The 24,169-nt window shown below is 44.2% G+C and overlaps 1 protein-coding gene across 2 annotated transcripts in view; it reads right to left on the reverse strand.

The window, feature by feature from the left end:
* The window catches only part of MROH1 (maestro heat like repeat family member 1), a 2,508,022-nt gene that overhangs the window by 1,581,432 nt on the left and 902,421 nt on the right, over positions 1-24,169 (reverse strand). For both annotated transcript variants that reach the window (XM_085604508.1, XM_085604507.1), the window contains exon 15: positions 2,679-2,823. In XM_085604508.1, the coding sequence (XP_085460634.1) occupies positions 2,679-2,823 (145 nt within the window). The remainder of the gene's footprint in view (positions 1-2,678; positions 2,824-24,169) is intronic.

Here is a 24,169-nt window from a genome sequence, read left to right on the forward strand (position 1 = left end):
AAATGAAACACGTCATGCACAATGCCTGAATTAAAAGGAAATTGGCAGCTCACCTGGTGTCCCGTGGTTCTCTGTTTCCTCTGCAATGGTGAGGGATGTTGGTGTCGATGTTTTGGGGTGCAGCCACGAACACCCCTTAGAGAACCCGCCCCAATAGTGTCCGGAGATTTTGGTGGCAAGTTTTGACTAACTACAAACATTGTGGTAGCGCCTGGACACGCCGCATGCCCGAGATCTGTCCGGCCGCTATCTAGTGGACTGCGACTTCGTGTGGACATGCTGCTTACTAAGGCGGTATGCACGGACCTTTTCCGGGATTTTCAGCGGTGGGGTGAGGAACACGGAGAGCTGCTACATCGCCCAGGAGAAAGATCAAGGTCAGCGTTGGGAAGTAGGGAGCAGACACCGCCCACTGGGGTCAGTACTTACATTACGATGTCTGCTCCGTGCAAATCCAGTTCCCTGAGTTTGTGCCTACCCAGCGCGAAGACACTAGCAGTATCCTGACCAATCCTAGCGGGATACATAGCTTTTAAACGTGGGCGGGAGAAGCACTTGTGAGATTCCTGGCGGCATCTGATGAAGTTTTACATAAAACGAAACGCGTCATGCACAACGCCTGAATTAAAAGGAATTTGGCAGCTCACCTGGTGTCCCGTGGTTCTCGGTTTCCTCTGCAATGGTGAGGGATGTTGGTGTCGATATATATATATAGTTAGTAAAACAAGGACCCTCGATTCGGAGAAGCACTCGGCATCAGAGTTAATGAAGACGAACAGACATTTCTCCATCGGATATTTTCCTCAGCCTTAAGCGTTTCGGAGCGTCCTGCTCCTTGGTCACAGGCGTAACAGTCCCGGCGCAGTTTACACATAAAGGCATTCTACCAGCATTTCATTTATTCAGCCCTTAATTGGCAACAGGCAAGTTCAGTTTAGTACTGAATGCTGGGATTTGAAGTCCGTCATTCTTTCTCTTTTCGTGAGTTTTATGATGCCTTTAGTTATTGTTCCCTCATAGTAGGTACTGTGCTGATTCCAATTTGTTAAATTAAAACTGCCCTCCAGTGGGCTTCCAAGATGAAGAAATGCTCCGTTATTTTTGGCAATCAGATAGCCCACTCGAACACGTTTGAACAGTTCCATGTCTCAGTGGCCCCCTTTGAAACCATGGGGTGGTGCAATCTCCTCGACTGGATAGCCGATGATTCATTTTGTAAAACAAGGACCCTCGATTCGGAGAAGCACTCCGCATCAGAGTTAATGAAGGCACACAGGCACTTGTTCATCGGATATTTTCCTCAGCCTTACACGTTTCAGAGCGTCTCCCCCTTCCTCCACCCCCCCCGGATCCTGTGCGTAGACAGGACTATTCAGTGCTTAGGCCTAATGATTTTGAAGATATTTTCAATGTATCCACCACCTATCCTGTGGGTATTTAAAATGCATTTTCTAATATATATGAACAATGTTAAGGTATAGATTTCCATAATACAATTGTAATAGAGACCACCTCATTGCCACCATCTTTGGACATTTCTCCAGCATTCCAAATTATAATGCACACATCTGCCAAAAGATATTTAAAAAATGGAGAATTCCCTCATGCTTGGGTACTGTATCCAAAATGGTTCACCTCAGGAGCGCTGATTCACTTGAATCATCACAGTATGTCTCTCTGTGCATATAGCTCATCTAAATCCAGGAATTGGTGCATGTATGTGTGAAGGTAATGGAATGTCACTGCACTGATACTAATGAAAAAAAGCACAAGCAAAGCCAATAGGTCTTGCAATAATGTTTGTACTCATACTGCCTTTGTGAATTGTGTTTGTGAATGTGTTTGAAAAAGTTAGCACATTAAGCCTAGATCTAACAGCTTTTCAATGCTTTTGAAATTATGAAGAAGTAGAGGTGTGATATCACACATCAGCAGAGGTCAGGAGTGGGTGGAATGAAATCTGCATACATTTGTGACCCCTAGCATAAACACTATTTATCTGAGCATGTGTGCAAGCATTGAATCAAGACTAACTGGTTTTATCAGTGCTTGCTCCTAGGTGAAGTAGTTTCCGGGAATGAGGCCCAGTATGAGGAGAGATGTGGTGCAGCAGCAAGAGCGGCAGACTCCAGAGCGCGGGGCACACGGTTTGAGTCCCGGCGCCAGCAGCAGGGCCTGGATAGGATTAGGGGTGATAAGTCACGCTTCATAAATCTGGGATTAGTGTTATTATTAATTATGGCCGGAGAGAGATGTCGAGGGATAAAACTTCTCAAGCAGTTCATAAGATATTTTGGAATCCTATGGAATTTCCCAGGTGTAACAGATCAAGGGTAAATGGCCCACATGATCATTGAAGCCTTTAGAACACTAAATATAGTGGGGGAAACTTTTGCACTCACATGGGAATGGTTTACTACCATTACTACTGGGCAATAGTAGCTACAGTTTTTTTTTTATAAAAAGCATCTATGATTCCAAATGTTCTAAACAACTTAGCCCTTTTGGGAAAAAACATGTAAATGAAGTTACATGGTGTTGTTGGGCAGTTCAAGTTAAGTTCATTCTATCAACTAAATACAATGGAAACTTTTTCCTAACTATGTGACTGCAATATCACCTTATTTGAAATAGACCATTCAAGTAAGTTTCATTTTACTGTTTGAAAGAATACAAACCGTTTGTTTCATAGTTTAGGAGTAGAGTTTCAACTCCAGCCTCTTGTTTCTTAGCTGCCAGCTGTATTAAACTCTTACACACCGGGGTCAGAGCATCGGTGAACTGGACAGGGATAATAAATTCCAGGAGATAAGGCCACAGAACCTGCAAGAGAGAAGCACAAGTTGATCAAATAGCATTTGTTTGTTTTTTCCTAATCTGTTCCTAACGTCTGGAAATCTGTTGATCACTAATCATACATACAAACCTACATAGAAATTAACTTTTTTACATTGTTTTTTAAAAAGTTTCTCTAGTGCTTGCACACAATACTACTTTTGTCTCCGCTTATGTACACCACACAATTTATTTAAAGGGATTAATTACAGTTTATAGTTGAATTGGTTCACTTGAAGAAGCAATCAGTGAACCTTATTTTTAGCAACTATAGGTCCATCACATTACTGCTTCGGTTCACAAGAGCAGATCAGATAGTAGTGATTGGCAGCTTTCCTCCTTTACCAACACAATTTATGGACATGTCTCGGCAGGTTGCAGCCAATGCACAGGTCTGAGGTCACAATATTTTCTATACTCAACCAAATTAGAATGATAACTGATCAAGCTAGGTTTCTGCATTGATCCTTTTCGACCCCTCTGTAGCCTACGATACTATATCTCATGTCACACTTTTACTGTTCCCATGAAGCTGAAAGCTGGTCCAAAGCTCTGTACTGCTCCTGGTCAGTTTGGTTCTGCAAAGCAGCACATATTCTACCATTCCCATCATCTTTTAAAGTGTTACCTTGTGGAGTGTTAGTATCTCTGTTTCTCTTTCAGTGATTTGTGGTGGTAACTTCACAATTAATTTCTTTTGTTCTGGGCACTGCTGTAGGGTGAATGGTTGCTTTTGTGTTGTGATGTTTTGTGCACATTGTTTCCCAAGTGGCTTTTTCAATATTTCTTTGTTACTGCACAGAAAGTAGAAGTGGATGCCATTTTGAGTTTGCCTTCTAACATATGGCTGTGGGATGATAAACAAAGTATTGCATTTTAATGGTTTCTACTCACTGTGCTATTCATGTGTGTTTTTACATTGGTAATGTCTTGTTTTAATTTGCTTTGCTATTTCTATTAATTTGTAAATTAGGTAAATGACTGTTGTGCTTTATAACGTTAAATATTTGATTTCTTCTCAACATATGCATTTGTGAAATTAATATTTGTTTTCCTTTTTTAGTGCAAGTTTTTGATTTCCTTGGTGGGGAATACTGCTTGAGGTTTCGGCATTGGTAGATCTGCAGTTAGTGGAGTTGCACGAGTTTAGTAAGGAAACGTTTTTGAAATGTTTACTTCAAATGAGTATCATTGCCCTACTTGATTGTTTTATTTACTATTGCAATACTTTCAAAAGTTTTAGCTTATATTTTGCGTTTCATATTCATGTTGGGATTTTGCAAGACCTATAATGAAGTGCTGTAGGAAGCTGGCTTAGTATATGATGCACACTTGTTTAAGTGAAGCAACTTGCACTAATCCAGGCAACGTTTATGGTGATTTTAATGGTCTTTGATAACCATAGAAAGATCTCAAAGAGGTAGCTGTGGAGAGCAGCCTTTAGGCTTATCTTGAAGGAATGTTAAGCAGCTTGTTTCACCAGTTCTAATCATGTAGTGTAGGTTAAACGAAAGTCTGTACAAAAATATGTGTATTCATTACACAACACTCACATACACGTTGGTATATCTCCAACCTGGAGATATCAAGTGTAGTGCCAGAGCCACTCCAATGTATTTAGACCATGTGATGGCCTTTCACTACCATTGTTTTAATTGATTTTAGGAGTTTTCTTTAATGTACAACATCATGTTTCCTGCAAGTGTCTTTCTCCTTGACTATTGTTTGTGTCTCCTTGTAGCTGCAGAGGGGGGAGTGCTTTCACAGAGCAGAACAGCCCTGCCAGGAACAGAACATGTGGGATGTGCATTTGAAAGCAAGAGAGAGAAATGTATGGAATATACTTCCCGGTCTTATAGTGCAGTGTTATATGTAGTGGTGCTCATATGTGCATTATGTTGTACATTGGGAGATGAAGTGTGTAGTGCTATAGGCAGTGGGGCACAAATGTGCATTGTGTTCTACATTGGGAAGTATTATTAAGTTCTTACTATTGGCTTTGACATGCCCTCATGCCATGTTGAATTCTAACTCGGTCTAGCTTGAGCTTTGCGCACACAGGTAGGCCCCCAAATTACTCAAGTTGTTTAGGTTTTTCACGTTCAAGGCTGTTTTCTGTACTTTTGGAGACTTTCAGAAGCTTCACTGAAATTATGTGTGGAACTCGTGCTTGGTATCTTTAATAGCAGAGATTGTTGTTGCAAGAGAAATGTGTGGAATGTAAAGCTCTGTCTCGGAGTCATAATACAGGGGTCTGGCCAGCTTTGCCTTGACCTTGACACAGACCAGTACTGTCAGCTCGGATTTTCGTTACAGAAGAAAGGGGGCAAGGTTTCTAGAACCTTCTCCTCAGGTTGAGTAAAGCGTATTAAAGGCGGAAATCTTGGCACCCAGACAGAAGCTCTCTTTGGAACAGACGTGTGCCACAGGGAACTTGGTCCCAAGCGAAGCTTCTGCCTGGCTGTCAAGGGCTCCTCTAGCCGAGTTGGTAAGAATGCAGAGAAAGAGCTATCAGTGAGGTGTTTTCTTTTGATTATTGACATTGTGATATGTGAGTTTGTCTGTGTGCACATTCAGGTCTCCAGTGGTTATATCATCTGATGTGTTATTTTTGGTTATTGATTGTGATGTGTGAATGTGTCTGTGTGCTCATTCAAGAATCCAGTGGTTATAACCATCCGATGTATTTAGTGTTTATATATCTTTGATTTCTTGCAGTGGATGTCCAATATTATCTGCTTGTATTTTATTCCATGCATTGAACAGTTGCATTTGCCTATTTACAAGTGTGTTCTTATTGCTTGGAGAGACAGACAGACAGACAGACACACACACACACACACACCCCACCCCCCCTAGGTAGTTATAGTTAGGACCTTATTTCTATTCAAAAAGCATTTTTTCTTTCCCCAATAACTTTGGCGCCGGTTGACGAAACTTTGCGAAATGTTCAAAACGTTGGTCACGCTCCGGTAAGATTCTATCCTGAAGATTCCGAGGTGATTCGCCAAGCGGGGGCCGAGAAAAAAGAGGGGTCCCAAAACACGTTTTCTCCATGTTATTTCCCATGGAAAACTTTACACACGACTACAGCCCGAACTGCTGAACGGAATTACACCAAATTTGCCAAAAAGGTAGCCCTTGGTTCAGAAAGTTACCTTTTTTTTTTTTTTAAATGGTGTAAATCCGTTCAGTAGTTCCTGAGAAATTCAAAAAATAAGAGGTCAAAAAATCAATTTCCCATAGGAAACTTTAGGCACGGTTACAGCTGAAACTGCAGAACGGAATTACACCAAATTGGGCAAATTGGCAGTGCTTGGTTCATAAAGCGAATTTTGTTTTAAATGGTGTACATCCGTTCAGTAGTTTGAGATATTAAAGGAAAAAAAATCTTTATATATCTGGGCGGGACCTAACTACACAAGTACGAGCATGGCTCTGATTGGCTGCCAACACTTCAATCCAGGAAGTGTTGGCAGCCATCTTGGTGCAATGCTTTTTAGGTCTCGCCTAGCGATGCAGCGCATGCGCTGTTCACTACACAAACACCACTGCACTGACCTATACCCTGAAACACTACCCCAGCACAATTCCCTACACTGCCCGAACACAACTGCACTGCCCTAACCCCTGAAACATTACCTCCAGCACGACCCCCTACACTGCCCAAACATCACTACTCTGCCCACAACCCTGAAACACCACCCCCAGCACGACCCCTACACTGCCCGAACACCACTGCCCTAAACCCTAAAACACCACCCCCAGCACGACCCCCTACACTACCCGAATGACACTGCACTGAACCCTGAAACACCACCCCAGCGCGACCCCCCACACTGCCCGAACACCACTGCACTGCCCTAAACCCTGAAACACCACCCCAGCATGACCCCCTGCACTGCCCGAACACCACTACACTGCCCTAAACCCTGAAACACCACCCCCAGCACGACCCCCCACAACACTGCACTAAACACTCAAACACCACCCCCAGCGCGACCCCCTACACTACCCGAACACCACTGCACTGCCCTAAACCGTGAAACACCAGCCCCCACACGACCCTCTACACTGTCCGAACACCACTGCACTGCTGTAAACCCTAAAACACCACCCCCAGCACGACCCCCTACACTGCCCAGACACCACTGCATTGCCCTAAACCCTGAAACACCACCCCCACCATGACCCCCTACACTGCCCGAACACCACTGCACTGCCCTAAACCCTACGTCTACCCCCAGCACTACCCCAAAACCACTGCACTATCCCAAACCCTAAATCTACCCTCAGCACGACCCCTACACTACCCAAACATTACTGCATTGCCCTAAACCCTGAAACACCACCCCCCCACACAACCCCTACACTACCCAAACACCACTGCACTACCCTAAACCCTAAAACACTACCCCCAGCACAGCCCCCTACACTACACCAACACCACTGCACTACCCTAAACCCTAAAACACGACCCCCTACACTTCCCAAACACCACTGCACTACCCTAAACCCTAAAACACTACCCGCAGCACGACCCCCTACACTATACAAACACCACTGCACTACCCTAAACCCAACAAAAGTAACCACCACCCCATGCCCAATCTCCCTTACCTCCCACTCCTCGTGGTTCCCGTCTCCTCATGGTTCCTGTTTCATGTCGTCTGAGGTGCGGTGCACGTCGTGAGGAAACGGAACAGCCTATGTTTCCTTACAACGACGTGGATCGTCTACATTTTTTTTTTTAGAACTCATGGTCATTTACTATACATACCTTTACAACAAAATTCATTGTAAAGGCATGCGTGGTAAAAGACCATGTGTTCTAAAAAAAATGCGTAGTAATGACTTTGCGATGTACAACGCATGCGTGGTAATGCATGCATTGTAATGGTATCGCGTAGTAAAAAATTGGTTGTAACGGCTGTTTACCGATCGAAGCTGGCCCCTGTTCTTCAGTGAGTCATTTTTGTAATCAATTAGGAGGCAGGAATGTGTGTTTTTTTCTTTTTTTTTTAAACCAAAAAGTGCATTCCCGGCTGTTGTATTGTGAAAGTGTCCGTGTGGCCTGGTTTCACTTCCGGTGAGAGATTGGAAGAGTCTGTTTGGATCTAAAGGGGTTCTGCTGTTGGACGGGGCCGGCGCGACACGCCATCAGAAAACACAGCTAATGGAAAGCGTTGTCCCCGAAGTGTGAAGCAGTGCCAGGAGAGGTCAACAAGTGTGCATTCCACCGCAGTATGACCGTACCGCGTGACCCATGTGTGCCTCCAGTGTACGGAAGGCAGAAGCGGCATCCATCGCAGGTCCTCTTGAAGACCGTTGTAGCACTAATTCTACATTTTGGAACTACGGCATTTTAACCTTGTTGTTCCTGCCAGATACAAAGAGAAGATCCTGTGTTATTCAGTGCCCTCGTTACCTTTTCTGTGGGTAGTAGTGCTCGTCACTTCGCTGCCCCGCCGGTGCACATGACTGGGCTCCCCACCTCGTGTGCCATCTGCAGGGCCTCTGCCCAGGATCACTGGTTTTGGTTTCTGGAGTGGTAACAAACAGTTGCTCCCAAAGGCCTAGCCCGAACACTTAGGTGAATATCCCCTGCACCAGCATTCCTTGGAAATTCTTTCCTAGCTCTCCCACGTCGACGACTATGTCATAATAGCACGGCTCTGCTCGCGACACCGTATGACGTAATAGGAGCCATAAGAGGACCTTGTCGGCGTGCAGACATCAGTTCCACCCATTTTTTCCAAGACACCAAGGTAAACAGGTGGACTGACACATTTTCACATGTATACATAGTATAGTATACTATATATATATATATATATATATATATATATATATATATATATATATATACACACACACACATATACACACAAATGCATAACCAATAAAGGCATAAAGAAATAGCAACCGATCAAGCATTTCTCACTATTAAAACATAAGCATGATTAAGACATATTAAAAACATTCATGCCAAACAGTAAAAGCATCTTTTTGGTAGAAACAGGTGGACAACGGGGAGGCGGGTGGGACAGTGAGGAATCCACAGGCAGATACTGTATCCACCAGAAAAAGCTTTACCGAAGGTAAGTAACTTGCTCTTCTGATGGATACTTCTGCCTGTTGATTCCTCACCTTTTGAATAGAATCCTCAAGCCGTACCTCACACGGAGGAGGGTGTCTATCTGACTAGACCAAACAATTTTGCAAAACAGATTGAGCAAAATGGCCATCCCTCCTAACCTCCGAAATCAATAATAATCGAATAATTTTTAGTCGAAATCATATTGAAAATAATACTTTAAAAATACTTTTATTAATAAATTTTATTTATAATTAATTTAAAGATAATTCATACTTTACAAATTACGCCGAAGTCGCGACCCCAGAGCGACTTTTCAAAATGGCTACCGGAATGCACGCAGCCATCGTTTAGTGTGCGCAAGTAATATATCATATTTAAAAAATAAATAAAAATTAATATAGTTTTCCTTACTAAAAATTATTCACAATTTTTTTTAATCTATATATTAGAAAATAAATAAAACATAGGCTTGAGGTACATTAGACTTACACATTTTCATTTAAAAAACCTTTGAAATTCACTGGAAAAACCCATGGGTTTCAGGCACGTTATAGTTAGAAATTAGCATTTGAAAAAGTATAGAAATTCACTGAAAAAACCATAGGTTTCAGGAACGTTATAGTTAGTTGGACATTTCACTCGTACAAAACCATAGAAATTCCGGCGTTCTAGTTAGTTCAGCTAACTATAACTCGCACCCCCGAAATGCACTGCTGATGACGTCACATAATACATCATTCATGACATGGTCAGTGACATAACTGATGACATCTCAAACGACATCACTGATGACATCATCCACGTGAAAATCTGATGCACCTCCTCACACCTGAACATAACCTTTAATACACCCACTCTAAAATGCAGACTACCATTTTCGAAAAAATAGACACATCAATACCAGTTACTAAATACGCACTGACTGATTCCTAGGTCTACACACACCCACTCATTCATCCATCCATACAGTCACTCATGCATGCAGTCCCTCATCAGTACAACACTATCATATGCACTCATACACCCATGCAGACACTCACACACTGCCACATATGCAGAGTTACTCACACACTTAGTCATGCAAAGAATCAATCATACTCCATTTACTCACCTATGCAGTTATACAGACACAACCTCACTTATTCATACAGATACTAACACGTAATTACTCTTATAGAATCACTGATACAAATACACACTCATCCATACAGTCAATTACTGACTCTCACATAGTTATTTATATACACCATCACTCACATATACTGCCTTTTACATATGTAGTTACTTGCATATGTACCACTGAGACATCCATTCACTCACCAACACACCCATACACACACTCACCCACCCATACAGCTGTATCCACATGCACTCTTGAACCCATACACCCAGTGAATCAACCACTTACACATCTATGCACAGAGTCACACACCTCCCACCCACCCACACACTCAGGCAGCCATACAAATACTCAGGCACGCAATCAATAACCCATATAGACACTCATGCAGCTACTCACCAACCCATGCAGCAGCTTACACAACAACACAGACTGATACAGACTTTCACACAGTTTAGTCACTAACCCATGCATTCAGTAAGACACATTTAATCCCTCACTTATACAGTCAGTCACGTACCTACTAAATCCTCCATACAGACACTTATACACCCACTCATTCCTCAATACAGCTTGGCATATATAGAAAACAAAATTAAAATTTACAGAAACACAGTCGCTGGATGACGTCATCCGTGATGTCATCAGTGATGTCATTTGAGATGTCATCAGTGATGTCACGGACCATGTCATGTCATGAATGATGTAATATTGGACGTCATCAGCAGTGCATTGCGGGGGCGCAAGTTATAGTTAGCAGAACTAACTATAACGTCTGAATTTTTATGGAGTGAAATGTCCAACTAACTACAACGTTCCTGAAACCTATGTTTTTTTAGTATACACACACACACACACATGGTTTTTCTTTTTCGCCGACGCGTTTCAGGGCACTGCGGCCCCTTCTTTCTGGGCAGCTCGCAACCAACACTGAGGCTCGCAATGATTCCTTTCTCGGTTTTTATCATCATCACATGTCCCTGCAGCAGCCCCTCCCAACTAGTGCTGCTGCAATGCCTATTGGGGCATGTAGTCACCATATTGCAAGCAATTATTTCCTTTGAGTCAGTTCAGTGAATGTTTGTTATGAAAAGCACATTAAATTCCTTGAGCAGGATGGGGATCCTCATTGATGAGCTGTTTTGTTCGTATCTGGGGCGATGTGCTGACGGCGATGAAAAGTTCCTCTCCCAGCCTCTCCTTGTTCGAGATGGTGCCCCATCCATGGCAGGGAACAGCCGTGCATAAACAAACCAACAAAATGCCCGATGCATTTAACAGGGCACTCAACATCACCCCTGCCATCCGTGTGTATGACGCAACTCGCCTTAATTCTCCCATTTGTTTTATCTTTTTCACTGACGCGCTTCAGGGCACTGGGCCCCTTCTTCCTGGGCAGCTCGCAAACACGGAGGTTCACAATGATTCCTTTCTCGGTTTTTATTATCATCACATGTCCCTGCAGCAGCCCCTCCCAACTCGTGAAATCCCTTTCCTAGTGTTTTTATTGCTTCGATGTGTGTGTGCCTCCGTATGGGAGTGCAGTATTTTCTATTATTTGGGAGGGCAAAGCAATACAATCAACACAATTAAACAATAACACTTCAATTGCAAATAGGTAGGTAAGCACAAAATACAGTGGTCTCCAGGGGGAGACAAAACCATATACTAAAAAAGGGGCACACGAACTGCGACCTAATTCAGGACTTTGACCAGGAGACTCAGATGAGCTGGGGATACAAGGAACCAGTACTTAGGAGCTCCACTGAGGCAGTGTGCAGAGTAGAAATACAGCCACGTGTCCAAAATCAAAGGGGAAGTCTTGGTTGCAATTTTGAAGAAGATCCTTCCAAGTGGACCCTGAAGAAACCCAGTGGAAGATAGACGGTTGTAGAGTCACCCAAACTGGTGGATACCCCAGGAACAAGGATACCTACACCAGGAAGCCGGATTCAAGGGTGCGAAATGACGCCGGAAACCACCTTTAACCACAATGGGGGACTTTAGAAAAGATGCCGCTGGAGAAGGTTGTGCAAGAGTTCGGTAGAATCCAAGGGTGGATTCTTGAAGTGAAGAACCTGTAAGCAGAGAGGACACTGTCTGTCCAAATCCGAGGTGACCAGAAGGCACGAAGAGCAATGCCCACCGATGACAGACGGTTCAGAAGTGAGAACGATGAACTTGTCGCTGCAGCTGTGAGGCCTAGGAGACGCTGAGGAAGGCCAGGAGCCATGCACGAGCTGTCAGACGTCGGAAGTCGAGAACCAGGAGGTCAGTTTCCAGTGGGAGCACCAACAAGGCTTAACAGCTGCAACATATGTTGAAAGCGATTAAGGAGCAATGTTGAGAACAGCAAGGTCCAAAGGACTCACCACACGCAGGGAAGTCAGAGCTGTCCCCGAGCAAGCAGGGGAGCCCACTATAGCAGAAGAAAACGCTCAAGAGGACGCACAGACTAAAGGCGCAGGAGTCGCAAAGGACCCTCGAGCAGCTCACCATCAAGCCTTGCCAAGGGGAAGTGGACACGGTGCACAGGGGTTCGGTACCAGGGGTTCCGCCAAGGGTAACTGCCCACAAAATTGTAGGTCAGGCCTTGAGGGAGTTGAAGAACCACTACCTGTGTTTTTGAGCCTTTCGATGTCCATGGGACGTTAGGAGCTGCAGACCAGTCATCTTTTTGCAGTGTTTGTAGATGCAGGGGAGTGACTTCATCACTCCAAGGGTAATTACTTCGGGATGTCTTGATGCCCACAGGTTTGGTGATGATCCTAGAAGAAGCACAGACAAAGACGTCAAAGACTACTTGCAGTGCAGCAAGTCCAGGAGCAGCAGGAGTACTCCTTGATGCAGTATCGGTTCTAGGCGAAGTCCAAGTGTCCAGACAGTTGAAGAGTGACATGGTTGAAAGGTTGAATCTAGTCCCACATCGAATATGAAGAGCCACCCACAGGTAAGCTCTTAAGTACCCAAGGGAAAGGGTTAGAAGGATTCAGGGGTCCCTCCCAGAGGAGGGGTTGGACAGAGGGGAGGATACTCCCATGTCCTTTGTCCAGTTTTGGGCCAGAGAGGGAGCCAAGGGCTCCCAGAACTTGGTCGAACTGCAGTATGCAAGGAGGGCACCAAATGTGCCTTTCAAAGCCGTCTGGTGGTGCTGGCAAGTGCCCCCATCCCAGTCCAAAACACTAAGTCCTGTCTGGGAGGTGCTCACACCTCGCTGGGACAGGAAACCTATTATTCTAACTTCCCCTGCTTGAGCTTGGCTCAGCAGCAGGAGGGCAGAATTGTGGCTGTTTTCGGCCACAGCACTAGCTTGCTGTCAAACCCTGAAAGGCTGTAACCGAGAGTGCAGTAGGGTACCCTAGGTAGCACCCCCCCTCCCCAGTACATGGAATCGTACTTCCAACACTGGAATCGGTGTTGGGGTAGGATTCCAACATGGTTGGTAACAAAAATGATCAGGTTTGGTGCAGCCACAAAATAGTTAGACATCTCATAAGGACTGATGTCCACTATATGTATTAGAATGACTGAGCACACTTACAAAGCCTGGAGAATCAACTCCAGGGATTGTAGGGGTGCCCTGTTCATGCAGGGAAAGAAGCAAAAACAGGAGTAGACCCGTTAACCCAGGTGAGACCGGGCAAAGGTTTGTAACAAAACAATGTCTCAGCTGGAAAACATTAGAACAAGGCAATTTAAACAGTGATAGAAATCACATAGGGTAGGGGAAAAGGAAGAAGGGAGACCACAATGAAGAGGGTAAGGTGAAATAATATCATTTGTAAGTAGTTATATCAGCACTACTCTACAATTCAATATTCAGTGACCATATCACACAAGTGAGCCGAGGGCGTGCTAGTGATAGTGAACAGCGCCATGACACAGGGGTGAAGAATAACAGCGTGAACGGCGCGAGAAGTATGAAACGTGAACAACGTGGTCAAAAAACAAAGTTAAATATATACAATGTTGGTATTTAGAATTGGGATAAATGAATTGACCACAATAGAGCCAAAGTTCTTTGCTTGGTAGTCGACGGCGTTTCAACCTGATTGATTTCAGGTCATCATCAGGACAATGGTCACAAATTTCAAAGGAGTGCTGAACTTAGCATAGTCAAATGTCCAGGCAAAAGAGATCAATCTGAAGGTATGTTGAGGCCAGAGGAGACGAGGTGTCAGGTAAGCTTGAATCCACTAATTGATAGAGGAATCAGCGTGGGAGGACGGAAGGCTGCTAGGGAGGGGACCGTAGATTCCCGTGATTAATCCAGGTGCCAGGCAAGTGGCAGTAATATGATTGGAGACGGTCCTAGGAAACCAGAATGGAGCCGGCTGCGGGGCTGATCAGTCGGTGGTCAAAGAATTGGTTGGAGACCAGTAGAGGAACCAATCCTCTAAACGGCAGGGAGGCACGGGATGAGTGAAGCGTCTAGTTCATGCAGGAGCACCCTCACACTTCTAATCTAGCACCCTGCCTTCAGGATGGAAAGGCCTGCCATAGGGGTGACTTATAGGCTTTAAGTGCAATGATCTCAGATATAAGAAAATGTATATCTGTTGTGAGGGGTGCTAGCACCAACTCACACAGGTCTGCAACGGCAGGCCTGTAGTCACAGTTTGTGTTGTCTCTCATAGGTGGCACAATACATGCTGCAGCCCATGGGAGACCCCTAGTGTACCTATGCCCTGGGTACCTTAGTACCATATACTAGGAACTTAAAAAGGTACACCAGTAGCAAATTATGTATGTACAACAGTACTTACCATGGTCAATTTAGGGAGGAAGCACAGGTACTGGGGTCCTGATTAGCAGGATCCCAGTCAGATTAGCCAAGGAAAACATACTGACACCAGCAAAAAGTGGGGGTAACCATAAAAGCAGATTTTACTTTCCTGTAGTTGCCTTGTGTGCATTTGTTTTCTTTTCCAGTGTGCTATCTTTGGTGTTTGCGGTCTGTGCAGAGTTGGTGCAGCTGTCCGCAGTCTAGCTGTCCATGGCACGCAAGAGGTACTAGGTATGCTTTTTGTAGTAGAAAGTTCATTGTATGGTTTGTAATGTGTGGCTTGTATTGAACGTTTCTTGCCAGAACTATATTTCATTAGTCATAACTCCTACTGTTAGATACTGCCATAGTTGTTTTAATTTGACACAGAGTGGTCTATTGCAGTTGTGTTGTTTGTGACACTTTTTAGTAAGTATTATGACTGACCGTCCAGCAGTTGGTTTGCATTTTCAATCTGCCACTAAACATGTCTCAGAGACTGACTGCATATGAAAAAGAGGACCAAATGCAAGATTTTGGCTGGGAATTTCCTGGACAAGAGGAATCATATGATGCACAGATTAAGTGCTTTATTTAGAGGACATTGAAAAGCCTATTGTGCAGTGCGAGAAAGGATTGCAGCGAGGGGCTGGAAGGCTTCTGACTGGAAGTGCTGAGCTCTGAGTTGCCCCTAACATGGTGCAGCCTGTTTTAGTGGTGGCTGTAGTTGTGTTGCAGGATGCAAAGTTAATACTGAGAACCTTTTGCCAATTTGTTTCTTGAAACTTTTCTTGATATGTTTTGGACAATATTGTTGAGCAGATAAATTTGTATGCAGAACGGGATTAGATGGACAACAGACCCACGCTAGACCTCTGGGGTTTCACGGTTGTAATGGGATTACCAAGGATGTCATCATTGTCTTTATATTAGTCTACTAATCCCTTGAAGGCAACTGCTATTTTTCCAGCAACCAGAAGCATAGATCAGTATTTGCTTTTGCAGCCGGTGCTGCATTTTGGGAACAATGCTAGAGTGTTGCCATGAGTTCAACCTAATTTTGACCGTTTCGTCAATATTCAACCAGTCCTTGATCCTTTAGTAGACTGTTTCTCAGAGATCTATATTACAGGTCAAAATATAGCTGTGGGCACATTCTGTTCAAAGGTTGTTTCGCTTTCAGACAAGACATATCCAGCAAGAGAGCACATTGCGGTATTAAATTGTATCTGTTGTATGAAATTGCCACTGGCTATGTGTATCGCTCCGTTTCGGGGTACCCACTAACTGGAATTCTTCAATTGTCCTTCACAAGGTCACCATCTATATGTCAACAGATTCTGCCCAAGAGTGCAATTATTTAAAGAATTGCTCAAAGTGGCTATTACAGCATGTGGCACACTCTGCTCTAACCTAAAAGAGTACCCTAAAGAGCTTGCATGTAAGAAACTTCCAAGGGGACAGAGCAGTGCCATCCGTAGCATTAAACTCATTACAGTTTTCAAACAGAACGGATGTTCACATGCTCACAACTATTTATGATTAAAGTACTACACCTCTGAGTGTTTATGGTCAGGTAGAAGATGAACACAGAAACTTAACAGAATAGATTCTTCAGAGCTTTCTGATGAACCACTTTATACACTCTAGAATAAGTGTTTCTTTATTTTATTTACACTATTTATGTACCCAGTCATTGCCAAACGGCATCTTGACTCCGACAGGAGACGGACAACCAAACATTTAGCCCTTGTACTATAAAAAGACAAGACTTAAGCTATTTTCTAAACACCCAAAATTATACAAGCTTCTCATTTCCAAAGGCAATAAACTCCTAACATTTGCTACTGGACAGACAAAATATCTTACACTCTTCCTGACCTTCTTTATGCTAGGCATCTGCAGAAAACAATCCGAAGAAGAACATAGCACACCTGAGGAATACCAGGGAAAAAGGTGTCAGATGAATGCAAGACCTAGATCTTGGAGGCCCCTGAAGCATACACACAAGCCTGAAAATATAACATTTTGTTTTGTTGGAATCTTTTTATTGAACATAGTGTTAACATTACAATACAACCACGTGCATCACAACATATCAGAAACAGGAGATTGCATTCCATATTGATTATCCCAAACAATCCCATCCCATCTCCCTTGCCTCCCCCCCCCACCAAAGCATCAGACTTGTAATCCAGCCGGTCCACTTCCTTGTACAGATGGGGAATTGCCGCGGTACGCATTCCATTTCGCCATATCTTATCCCATTTCTTGGGGCAACCCCTGTTTGTGTAGACCACTCGTTCTGCCAGCATACACCAGTTGACATCCCGCTCCCATTCCACAATTGTTGATGAGTCTTGGACGCTCCATTTACGAGAAATGTTATGTTTCGCAAGTGCAAACCTAGTAGCTGCCCACAGTTGGTCAATGCGATTACAATAAGTGGCGTCCCAGATGTTAGGAAGGAAGATCTTAGGGGACAGTGGTAAGGCAAACCCTCACACCTCACCCACCGCTCAATTGAATGCCTCCCAGTAAAGCCGTATTGAGGGACACTCCCAGATTGTGTGCAAGAACGTACCTACACCCGCTCCTACAGTCCCCTGGACCACTACGGCCCATCCTAACTAATGTTGTGCAGGTGAAATATGTTCGGTTTAACACTTAATTGAACCAGTCAATCAATTCTTTCTTTATTCGTCCTTCCAAAGACATGATATAAAAGATACACATATATATATAAACATCATATAAAATCAATCACAGCAAATAAACTCATTTTCCGTTTAAAAAGAATACAACAGCTCACAAATACAGTACATTTTCTCGAAACTAAAGTGGCAGTGGACAACGCTTGGGTTCGTATATAGCAGAAAATATTAAATAGTGCAACAAAGCGAAACAACTGCAGCCATCAATAGCAGTAATTATTATCAAAAAATACACGAATGATAAAATCGGGCCTATAAAGGAGTTAGCAAATCAGGTAAACATTTTAGCAGCAATACCAATGCATTCCATACAGAAAATTATAAAATACATTAAGAATGAAAACAGTATACTCCTTCTCTTTGCTAACATGCACTTCAAAAAGCTGCCAACAGCAAAACATACATCGAGATCATTAAGTTGCTGCAAAAAGTACAAAGCCGCTTTGCACTTAAAGAATTTGTGTCTGCGCAAGAGAGGTATTAAAACATTTCCTGGTAAATGGAAGATAAAATTGACAAAAAAATACAAAATGTAAATGGTTTGAGTCGAATGTTCATCACAAGAGCAGACCATAATAGATTATGAAGAATACTGACCCTGGGGGAAGCATATCAACCAACAAAAAGATGCCAGCCTGAATCTAGATAACAGATTCCTTTCATGCACATTATTTACATATATAAGATACGGGGCAATGTAGGGAGGAACTTGTATAAGGCAATAATACCTGACCGTGGGTTTGGCTACTTCAGACAATTCCCTGGACAGATATTTGTGTTGTCGGAAGCTCACCAAAACCCGCTGTCGATCCCCTTTAACAATTTGATCTGGGTGCTCAAACATAGAGGGATAACCAAGTTCCGTAAAACAGTTTTTAATGTATTGGGGACAGGAGATACAAAGGCCTCGGGAACAGTTTAGACAGTCTCTAATAATTGCCCTATTAAAATCATCTTCTTCATTTGTCCAGATGGAACACCAGATAGCTAAAGGTGCCACATTTATAGTATCTTGGACATACTCGAGATCCAACTCCAAATGGAGGGGAAAATGCGGCGAAGGGGGCACTCCTAAAACTCTACGGCAAAATCATTTCTCCTCCAGTTGCATAGCGTGTACATCCCTACATCCCCAGATCCCCATACCATATGTTAAAATCGGAATACATTTATGCTTATGAATCTCTAAAATAGGGGCTATGGGCTTTTTACCTATGGACATTGCAAGTAAATAAGTGATACCAACTACGCGTGTAAATCTTGTTATTCAATTTTTTATGCAAGTATGCCATGTACAATCTTCATTGATTTCCAGACCTAAATACAGGAAGGAGCTAACCCTTGCCAGCTTTTTACCCTCTATATTAAGGCTCCAGGACTTAGTGTTTTTGGGGCCACAAATCAGGACAAAAGTCTTCTTATAGTTTGGCTCCAACCCCAAATCCTTCATAAAGTTAACATAGCAGGAAATTAGTTTTTTTCGACCAATCGCAGTCCTTGCCATAAGGACTGCGTCATCCGCATAAAGGAGCGCTGGCACAGCCTTATTCTCCACCTGCAGCACATCCGCCACAACCGTAACTAATGTTTTCTCCAGATCATTTGTATAAAGGAGGAATGAGATTGGGGCGAGGACGCATCCTTGGCGTACCCCTTGCTTAATACTGAACTGTTCTGAACATTCACCAGCATTACCATACCTCACTGAGGCAGAAAGATCGTGGTGGTGGAGCCTCAGAAAGGAAACCAGAACCGCGTCGACACCCATATTTACTAAAATGTCCTACAACCTAGAGCGTGAGACATAGTTGAACGCGCTTGTTATATCCATGAATGCTAGGTGAGTAGAGGTGCCCTTCGCATATTTATATTTAGCCAGAATAAGGTGGAGATTAAGACATTGTTCGATCATGCCTAGACCTTTCCTAAACCTATACTGGGTTATAGCCAAAATACGGTTTGCACTAATCCAGTCCAGGAGTCGATCTAATACGACTCTCCCAATAACTTTAACAGAAGAGGACAAAAGAGATATTGGACAATAGCATTTGGGATCATGCACATCACCCTTTTTAACAAGCATTTACAATGCAACGGTCTCGGCATTGTTAAAGTTAGAGCTATTGGCATTGCTCATGACATTTTTGTTTATGTTTTTGTTTTTTAAAACATTTAAAGAAACTGCATTGTTATTTACAGTGTCAATAGCTTAATCACTCTCAAAAGCGAGATTTATTATGCGAGCATTATTTGGGAAGTTTGGCAAATCCATAATTATGAGGAAAACGCTGCAGCATCGCAAAATGCCAGTGGACCAGACTAATATGCATGATTAGTATTTGGATTCCATGCCCATTCCTTCTTTGTCCTCTCTGCTGAAACTGCTGTCTGAAGTGTCAAATTTTATTAATACTAAACAAGAATCGCACTACCGTGCCAGGGCCAGACTTGGCGTTGATAATGATTGTTTGAAAAGGGAACTTTGAAAGGATACGAACTTGACCAATTCTGGTTTCAAAATATAAGAGAATACTGTAGAGGCATGCGTCTACCGACTGTTATATATAATTTGGGATATATTTCTTAATCTGTCGAGTTCAGCCACTGCATGATTATATTGTGGTCTCTTTTTGAAACTCAGGAGCAGTACCATTGTCGTGGTGTCACTAGGGCTTCAAGTGGATGCTTTTTCAATATTATATACAAGCCACAGTTACTGCTAATTTATCTTATGCAACTAACAACGATTGACAAAGCCAATAGTCCTAACTTGTTGTAGGTATCATGTTACTTGTTGTATCATTATGCCTGGATGCAATGACAAAAGAGACAGCAAAATACAAGTCGTATAGACCCCGCGCAACACCGCCCCCCACCCCCACCCATTTTTTTTTATCCTACTTAAAGCCCTGGGTAGGATACTCAACAACAGGGCCGAACTGGAACCCCAAAGTAGGCCTGGCAATTATGTCGGACCAGCTGGAGGGTCATGGGGGAGGTTAACTGTGAAGCACTTTTGCTACAGGAAACGCCCGATGCCCGGGCAAGCCAGCCCGGCCCTGCTCAACAACCCCGTTCTCTCCCGCATTTACCTGTGATCAGGCGCGCAACACCCATTGAACTCAAAGGGTTTCAGCCCCCCCCGTCGTGTGTGGCAGCCCGGGATGAGACCGCTTCCCGGGAAGACACAAAGCCGCGCTCGAGCACTTCACAGGTCTTTAAAAAGACCATTTGCATGTTAATGAGGGCTCGCTGTTGGTTCACCCCTTGTAAGAACCCCCGCAGCTCCACTCTGCCTAGATTCAGCCCCCCCACCCCCGAAATCAGCGCCACTCTGCCTACTGTTTAAAGATTCAGCCCCCCCCCCGAAATTTTTGCTTAGCCCCCCCCCCCCGAACATTAACTAGCAAGTGATTTCGCTGGTCGCTTTTTCACAAGCTCTGAACTTTGGCAGTGATGTTTCCCCTTGATAGAGAAGTTTCAGTTTCTGTTTGAGATACACGCTTACGCTTTCTATTTGCAAGAATCGCAGGCTCCAATGAAAAATACCACTGGGAGGTAGGTCGAAGGGAAAGTCCGTTCAGGGCGGAGGAAGCATGCTGCATGTTGACAAAGGTTAGCAAATAAGGAGAGCAGCAGTACAATGGAAAGACAATTTTTATATAGATCTCTACAGCATGCTATTATTTTTAACCAATTCATGTCAACGGAGCTTCTGACTCTCATCCTAATTATGAGAGCGCGGAGTGCGGCACGAGCCCTCGGCGGAGGCACAGGCGCGCGGCGCGGCTCTGAGGAGGGGGCCGTCGGACACATGGCTTCAGCCTTCATGTGCGGCGTGGAGGGCCTGCTCTTCAACGGCAGCCGCTTCGTGTGGAACCTGACCATGTCCACGCTGCGGAGGTGGTACGCCGACCGGCTGGGGGTGGGGGGGGGGGGGGGCACCTCCTGAGGATCTGGTGCGGGCTCAGAGAAGTTTACCAAGTAAGAACCAGGGGGCATTTAGAGGGTTATAGGCTGGCATGGCGAGAGGGAATATCGACAACTAATTAGATATATCCACAAAACTGCACCATCAGCAAGTACACTTATTGCACCTCCGCTGCTGACGCATGTATATTTACATCAAACTCCTTTTACCGCCACTCAGTGCCTTGCTGCAACAGAGAATCTTCGGTACCTCAGTAATTGCAGCGTTTTGTAAAAAGCATATTTCCAAGCAGTCATCGAACACCGCCGCCTTTCTCCGAGGCAGAGCAGAAATGCCTCGGAGAAACGCAGCGTCGTTTTCGGATTCGGGGGCGTGTTTTGCTGTTATCTCCTCCAGCCATTGGCTGGAGGAGATAATTAGACTTTCTGCAAAAAACACGCCCCCCGATCCGAAAAGGACGGGGCCTGATCGGAGTGACGGGACCTCTTCTCCAATGGCTGGCCAGCATTGAAGAGGCCAGCCAATGGAGAACAGGGGAGAAGAGGGGCGGGTTCAAGCCCCTCTTCTCCAAGTCATTAAATCTCCGACTTCCGGTGCTGCCTTCGGCAGACCGGCGTTCCTCGACCTAAAAACAGGCACTATCACAGAAGTACGCTAGGAATTTGGGACACCCTCACTGCAAGCGGAATTAAAAACAGCAGTAAGTACCGGGGACCAGAATGCGAGATCTTCCTTAAATAAATCCAGAGGAATTCCATCTGGGCCTGGTGCCTTCTTACCTTTACTGTTATCAATTGCTTTCCGTACTTCCCCTACATTAAAAACAAGGATCTGACAAGTTAATTTCACTTGCAATGGGGCATTCTCTGCAGCAAGGTCAGCCGAATAAAGGTCAGCAATGTGAGTCACCCAAGTCTCAGGTGGGATATGGACAGTAACTTTGTCTGCTGGTAGGGCGGGAGATAGAACAGACCGTACAGCCTTCCAGAAGAGTCTCTTGACAAGCAAGAGCTCACCACTAGAACCCACTTTTCTTCCTTCAGTGTTGCCTTTCTTTTCTTAATGGCAAGTTTAGACAGCTTCCTACTTTCCCTAATCACGATCGGGTCTCTAGGTTTTTGTATTAAAGCCCTACGTACGGTATTATGAGCCTCTGTAAGCCTTGTCGAACGAGGAATACACCTGATTACAGGACTGGGACGTAGGTATAGAAAGTAGATATTTGACTTTGTCTAGCAGGATTGAGAAATCTTGTAAGATGCGAGCTGGCTCACGTGGTATACAATTACAGCTAGACACCAGGGCAGAACGAAAGTAAATTATCTGCAACATAATACTATTCATGTTTGCTGAACGCCAGACCACCCTGCGCCCAGCATCTTTAGTGGATAATGGCTGAATGGATAAAGGCTTGGGCTTCGGTCCCCTGAACGGTAACACTAACTTAGCAGAGATAGGATTATGATCACTTTAAGGCTTGACAAGGACCTCACAGTCCTGGATACAAGGAAACATGCCCCATGAGGCGAATACATAATCAATAGTACTTCCTATACCTCGTACAGTAAAGGTGGGAATATAGTGGTCAGTCAAATTGGGCGCCATATTAACCAAACGTCTTTCTAACAGGTGGCTGAGTAGGACCCGTCCCTTAGCGACCATTACATTTTGGTCCAGCTCAGCAGCGGCAGGATCAAAAGTGGACAGGGAAAGCGGTACTTGAAGACCCAATTTCGCATTAAAATCCCCTGCCACCAACAACTTAAAAGGACGAGTCACTTGAGCCTCTCGCTCCACAAGCTTGTCAATCAGCATAAAAAGCCCATGAAAATTGCCTTTGGATGTAAAGTTATTATAAAAATTTACCAGGTACAGCTTAAAAGCATCTTTCCAGGTAAAACAAAACACCTGCGCCACCCCCTGCTCCTGGAATAGCTGAATAATCATGCCAGCAATTTCCACTTTAAACCAGGCCGACATACCACCTTGGCTCTGCCAGATGTAGAAGGAACAGCGGGCAGGTTAAAACACATAAATCCATCAAAAACAATATCCTTAATCTCCCACGTTTCTTGCATAAAAACTATATCATAGGTCATAATAAAAGACCGCCAGTCCTCCAATACAATCTTTGAGGCTATACCTGCTATATTCCAATTTAAGAATTTCAAACCAGCATTATCTATTCGGCCTTTAACATTGATTGTACTCACACTTACCCCGACGGGGGCAGAAACAGTAAGGAACCGGAGGTCAAATGGGAAGCCGAGGTTATATTTGCAGGGTCCTCCAGGCTAGTCCCAGTGCAAGGTCCTGCCCCAGAATAGTCAGACGGTAAGATGTTGTTCCTCCGTACACTAGTTCTACAATTACAAAATACCCTACCCACCACCACCTCTAGACCAGACTCCGAAGGTGTGGGATTACGTGGGGAAGGGGATGGTATTTGGATAGCAAAAACTGGACTAGCAAGTAATCGGTCAGCCTCCTGAGAAACTGGTTAGGCAGACTCCTCCCCATACCGCCTTAACCGCGACGGTATGGCACGTCGCGTAGTGAGGAGAGCGCATCCCTCCAGTCTTCTTCCTGAAGGTCACCCACGTCAGTCTGCCAGCGTGCACATAGATTTATCAACTGATCTGGTAGGTTATTAACGATTTTTCAGTATGTCCGTGAAATCCCTCATCAAACATTGGGTCTGCTA

This window comes from Triturus cristatus, chromosome 5_1, assembly GCF_964204655.1.
Source record: "Triturus cristatus chromosome 5_1, aTriCri1.1, whole genome shotgun sequence".
In the NCBI taxonomy this organism is placed as follows: domain Eukaryota; kingdom Metazoa; phylum Chordata; class Amphibia; order Caudata; family Salamandridae; genus Triturus; species Triturus cristatus.